Raw genomic sequence first — 5,834 nt, forward strand, 5'->3', positions numbered from 1 at the left:
GCTGAGGTCTGGTTGGAGTAGTTGCCCAGTATTGCCACGCCTTCATAATATGGGGGCCGGGAAACTAGGCATAACCAGCATTCCTGAGTCTTGTTGGGGTCTGAAAAATTTAAGGCTTGGTAAACTCCTTGGATTAATTGTAATAATCTATCTCCGGTACCTGGAGGGTCTCTGGTTAACTCGATGTTTAGGGCGTCTGGGGTGGGGGAGAAGATGACAGCATCTGGGGTAGGAGTGATAGCTTTAGGAACGGTAGGGGGTTCAGGGACTTGGAATTGGGTTGGGGCCCTCTGGTCCGCTATTACTGTGTTTGGCCCGACTGATTGTTGGCTTAGGGGAGTGATTTGTCTGTACAGGGAGAATAAGGTCACCGGATCTTTCCCTGCTCGGTGCAGCCGGAGTCCCCAGACTTTAGGACTATCCCAAGTAGTCCTTTTTCCAGCATCTGTGAACCTTAGGATGAGAGGGTTGCATTTTCCTCCGGGGGTGGCGCCTTGAAAACCTCCCCCTCCGGCACTATCATAACAGGGTCCGCAGGCTCTTTGCCCACATCTCCATGGTCCTTTCCCTGCGTACCCTGGGATCTCCCTCCGTTTGAGAGTGATGAAATCCCAAGAGGAAGAGGGTTTCCAGTAAGCCTCCCCTGTGGTTTCACATCCCCAGCTTGCACAGTACCCTTCCTGTGGCCCCCCGCAGTCATGAGTTGGTCTATGGCCAGGACAAACATAAAAATCCTTGCTTCTTGTCCCTATCCTTCCCCCAGGGTGGTGGCATCCGTACCCTGGGAATGGTTCCTGGTCAGAGGGATCCCAATCAGACCCTACTAAGTCACATAGGTCGACATAGAGAGGAGGGAACCCATCATGTAGAGTCCCTATATAAGTGCTGAGGTTGGCTATTTCCCCGGTCCCTAGATTGGCTATTTTCCAGGTGATATTATAAACCCTGTGGGGGTTAGTTGCTACATGGGGGGTAAACAGACAACCAATCAACAGGAGGGTGTACGAGAGAGTCTTATCTTTAAAGGATTTTGAGTGCGGTGTGCGGTCCATTCTGATGTAGTGGCTGAATCGGTGGGTCGGGCTGGCTTTACATGTGAAGCATGTATCCAAGCGGCAATGCCGTCTACTTTGAGTGCGGTGGGAGTGGTAAGCAAAACGATGTAGGGTCCCTTCCAGTGGGGTTCAAGGTTCTTGGCCTGGTGACGCCGGACCCAAACGGTGTCCCCGATCTGGTAGGAATGGGGGATGGTGGGATGGTCCCTCTGGTCTTTATAAGCTTGAGCAAGGGGTTTCCAAATCTCCCGTTGTACTAATTGTAGTGCCTGTAAATGAGCTTGGAGAGAAGGGGAGTTAGCAAAATCTGAGACATCTTGATCAAGAAAGTTAATGATAGGAGTAGGTACTCCATGCAGGATTTCAAAAGGTGTGAGCCCATGTGGCCCAGGGGTGTTGCGAGCACGATAGAGGGCTAGGGGGAGTAGGAGGACCCAGTCTCTAGTGCCAGTTGCAAGCGACAATTTTGTTAAAGTCTCCTTGATTGTTCTATTCATCCTTTCTACCTGTCCTGAACTTTGGGGTCTATAAGCACAATGTAATTTCCAATCAATCCCCAACAAGGTGGCCACTGACTGACTTATCTGGGAGGTGAAGGCGGGCCCATTATCTGTTCCCAGTACCTGAGGCATCCCATAACGTGGAAAGATTTCTTCAAGCAATTTCTTAGTAACGATCTTGGCTGTTTCATGTTTAGTAGGAAAGGCTTCAACCCATCCTGAAAAGGTGTCTACAAAAACTAATAGATACTTGTATCCATATTTACCTGGTTTAATCTCAGTGAAATCTATCTCCCAATGTGTTCCGGGCCGGTAGCCTCTGACCCGGTTCCCAGGAGGAAGCTTCAGTCTGGATGCGTTGACTCGGGCGCACGCATCACATTGTTCAGTTACCTGTTTTAAAATGTCATTCTTCCCCAAAAGGAAATTGAATTCCTCTTCTCGTTCGAGGAGCTCCCGCATCTTCTTGGAGCTCAGATGTGTCATCTTATGTAAAAATGTCACTAGGTACTTGGTTACCCGGTAGGGGATGACAGTCTTTCCTTCATAAGTCCAATCCCCGTTTGGTTCCTTTGTGGCTCCCAATTTCTCTAGGGTTTGGATGTCTCTTTGTTCATAGTCCCATGAGGGGGAGGGACGGTCGTTGGTGGGCTCCAGAGCCAGGAGGCTAGTGGTGTCTGTGGTCAGGGCCGCCTCTCGGGCAGCCAAGTCTGCCCTCCGATTGCCCCTGGCTTCAAGAGAATCCCCTTTTTGATGTCCGGGGCAATGTATGATACTTAAGGCGGAGGGCAGATGAAGAGCTCTTAGGAGAGCGAGGATTTCCTCCTTATTCTTAATGTCTTTCCCTTCGGAGGTAAGCAGCCCCCTCCGTCTGTAAATTTCTCCATGTATATGGGCAGTGGCAAAGGCATAACGACTGTCTGTGTACACGGTGAGCCTCTTACCTTCTGCCAATTTTAGAGCCTGCGTGAGGGCAATGAGCTCTGCCCTCTGCGCAGAGGTTCCGGGAGGGAGTGCCTGAGCCCAGACAACCTGATTCTCTGTGGTGACTGCTGCGCCCGCCCTTCGTTTTCCTTGATGCAAAAAGCTGCTTCCATCCGTGAACCAGATGTGGTCCGGGCTGGGTAGAGGCTGGTCAGTCAGGTCGGGTCTCGCCCCATGGGCCTCAGCCAGTACCTGTAAGCAATTATGAGCCTCTGGCTCCCCTGGGAGAGGGAGCAAGGTGGCTGGATTCAGAGTCACCAGAGGCCCAAAGTGGACCCGGTCTTTGTCCAACAGCATAGTCTGGTAATGAGTCATTCGGGCATTAGTGAGCCATCTGTCTGGAGGCTGTCTGATGACTGCCTCAACCGCATGAGGGGCATGTATGGTCAAAGGCTGCCCCAAGGTTAGCTTGTAAGAATCTTTTACTAGCAGGGCTATGGCGGCAATCATTCGGAGACAGGGTGGCCATCCCGATGCTACAGGATCCAATTTCTTGGAGAGGTATGCAGTGGGCCTTCTCCAAGGCCCCAGTTTTTGGGTGAGGACTCCCTTGGCATAGCCTCCTTTCTCATCTATAAAGAGTTCAAATGGCTTAGCTAAGTCCGGTAGACCCAGGGCTGGTGATTCAAGGAGAGCCTTTTTGATGTTGGTGAAGGCTTTCTTTTGGGGCTCTTCCCATTTAAAAGCAACCCCTGGCCGAGTGAGGGGGTAGAGGGGAGCCGCCATTTCGGCAAACCCGGGGATCCATAGGCGGCAGAAGCCTGCCGTTCCCAAGAACTCTCTCAGTTGGCGGGGATTTTGTGGGGTGGGAATGTCTAAAATGGCACGCATACGGGCTTCCGTTAGCCATCGCCGTCCATCCTTTATCTTGTATCCTAAATAGGTCACCTGTTTCTGACATATCTGGGCCTTCTTGGCGGATGCCCGGTATCCTAGGCTCCCAAGAGTCTGGAGGAGGGCTCGAGTGCCTTCCTTGCATTCTTCCTTGGTTTTGGCTGCCAGGAGGATGTCATCTACATACTGTAAGAGGATTAGCGCGGGGTACCGGACCCGGAATCCTGCCAGATCCTGATGTAAAGCTTCATCAAAAAGGGTGGGGCTGTTCTTAAACCCTTGAGGTAACCTAGTCCAAGTTAGCTGCCCAGAGATTCCAAGGTCGGCATCCTGCCATTCAAAGGCAAATATAGGTTGGCTGGTGGGATGCAGGCGGAGGCAGAAGAAGGCATCTTTAAGATCTAAGACTGTATACCAGGTATAGTTGGGTGGCAATCCGCTCAGCAAATTATAAGGGTTGGGGACAGTAGGGTGTATGTCCTCTATCCTTTTATTGACCTCCCTCAGATCCTGTACTGGCCGGTAGTCATTAGTTCCCGGCTTCCTAACGGGTAGCAAGGGTGTATTCCAAGGAGATTTACAGGGCACCAGAATCCCTTGTTCAAGTAACCTTTTAATATGTGGCCGAATTCCTTCGCGGGCTTCTTTAGGCATTGGATACTGTCTGACGGATGCAGGAAGGATGGCAGCTTTTAAGGTTACTATAATTGGGGCCTGGTTAATGGCAAGGCCCATTCCTCCTGTTTCAGCCCAGGCTTGGGGAAATTCCGCAAGCCAGTGATCAAGGGTTTCCTGATTGTTCGAATTAGTCCTCTTTTCATGGAGTCTGTATTCATCTTCTATGGACATTGTCAAGATGGTAAGGGGAATTCCCTCTGGCCCTGTGACTTTGACTTCTGACCTCTCAAAGTGTATTTGAGCTCTTAATTTGGTCAATAGGTCCCGTCCTAGTAAGGGGTAGGGGCAATCTGGCACATGGAGGAAAGAATGCATAACCTTACCAGTCGCGAGCTGGAGCTGCCGATTTGTAGTCCAATGGTACTGCTTTCCGCCTGTAGCTCCCTGTACCCATGCAGTCCGGTGACTCAGGGGTCCGGGTGACCGATTCAGAACGGAATGTTGTGCCCCTGTATCTACTAGGAAGGTGACCGGATGCCCCCCGACTTGCAGTGTTATCCTGGGCTCAGGGGGGGGCTCCTGGCCCTGACTTCTCTAATCTTCTAGGTTTAGAAGGTCAGAGGTTCTTGGCCGTGGAGGCTTGGCCCGGGGGTTCTTAGGGCATTCTTTTGCCCAATGTCCTTTTTCTTTGCAGTAAGCGCATTGATCCCTGTCCAGGTGGGGCCCCCTTCTGCCATCCCTCTGCCTATTCTGTCTCTGACCTGTCACTACTGTGGCCAATAGCCTGCTCATCTCTCTATTCCGCTTACGGTCTCTTGCAGCCTCTTTCTCCTCTGCTTCTTTTCTCAGTCTTTCCTCTCTCTCCTGGGCTTCCTTTCTCCAACGTTCTTCTCTTTCTGTCTGTGTCTCTCTCTTATTAAAAATACGTTCTGCTTCCTTTAACAAGTCTTGGAGCGTATATCCTTGTAAATTTTCTAGCCTTTGGAGCTTGTTTCTTATGTCCGGGGCTGACTGCCAAATAAAGGACATAGAAACGCTGGTGGCCTGCCCTGGATCTTCTGGATCATAGGGAGTATACATTCTATATGCTCCTTTTAGTCTCTCTAGAAAAGTGGCGGGCGATTCCTCCGCCCCCTGTATTACCTGCTTTACCTGGGCCAAATTGGTAGGTCGGCGTCCTGCCCCCCGGAGACCCGCGACCAGCAACTGGCGATAGAGACGCAGATGGGTCCTACCTGCTTCAGTAGTAAAATCCCATTCAGGTCTTTCAAGAGGGCAAGCCGCATCGATTTCATTGGGCAGCTGGGTGGGCTGCCCGTTGGCTCCTGGGACATTCTTTCGTGCCTCTAGTAGAACACGCTGTTTCTCCTCCGAGGTTAAAAGAACCTGCAAAATCTGCTCACAATCATCCCAGGTAGGTTGGTGAGTTGTGAGTACCGACTCTATGAGAGATGTCAGCCTCACAGGGTCTGCAGAGAAGGAAGGATTATTATTTTTCCAGTTATAGAGGTCCGATGCTGAGAATGGCCAATATTGAGGTTGGCCATTCGGTCCAGTTCGGAGGGGCAAAGCGGTTGAATCTGGAGCGGGCTGCTCCCTGCGACCTCTTAGTCGGTGAGCCATTGGGGAAGGGTCAGGTGGGGGAGCTGAAGCCGTCTCTGCCGAGACGGCGGGGGCCGCTTCTGCCTCTGGCGGGGGCGGCAGCGCCGGGTATGGAGGGGGTTCTTCAGTCAATAGGTCAGCCAACAGGTTTTCTCCCGGGGGAAGCACCTCAGGCGTCTTCTTCTCTTCAGCTTTAGCGTCCTTTACCGCTGTAGGGTAAAGGCTGGAGTGGGGAGGGAGC

General features: G+C 51.6%; 1 protein-coding gene across 1 annotated transcript; it reads right to left on the minus strand.

Annotated features, from left to right (window-relative positions):
• Nucleotides 1-901: 901 nt before the first annotated feature.
• On the minus strand, nucleotides 902-5,439 carry LOC113835292. The gene is made up of 2 exons (XM_027412178.2): nucleotides 1,822-5,439; nucleotides 902-1,335 (listed from the first exon to the last, which is right to left on the minus strand). Exons 1-2 carry the CDS (start codon nucleotides 4,364-4,366, stop codon nucleotides 989-991), a joined length of 2,892 nt encoding a protein of 963 aa, XP_027267979.1. The 5' UTR covers nucleotides 4,367-5,439; the 3' UTR covers nucleotides 902-988.
• Nucleotides 5,440-5,834: the final 395 nt, after the last annotated feature.

Source organism: Cricetulus griseus, unplaced genomic scaffold (assembly GCF_003668045.3).
Source record: "Cricetulus griseus strain 17A/GY unplaced genomic scaffold, alternate assembly CriGri-PICRH-1.0 unplaced_scaffold_151, whole genome shotgun sequence".
Classification (NCBI taxonomy): domain Eukaryota; kingdom Metazoa; phylum Chordata; class Mammalia; order Rodentia; family Cricetidae; genus Cricetulus; species Cricetulus griseus.

What these genes read in the sequence shown, in the direction of transcription:
- LOC113835292 (XM_027412178.2), bottom strand. Translation starts at nt 4,366, where the DNA reads ATGCATTCTTTCCTCCATGTGCCAGATTGCCCCTACCCCTTACTAGGA. An exon ending in TTTCACTGAGATTAAACCAG is followed by an intron (nt 1,336 to 1,821) that starts GTAAATATGGAT and finishes CTTCTCTCCAAG; the next exon opens with CTCATTTACAGGCACTACAA.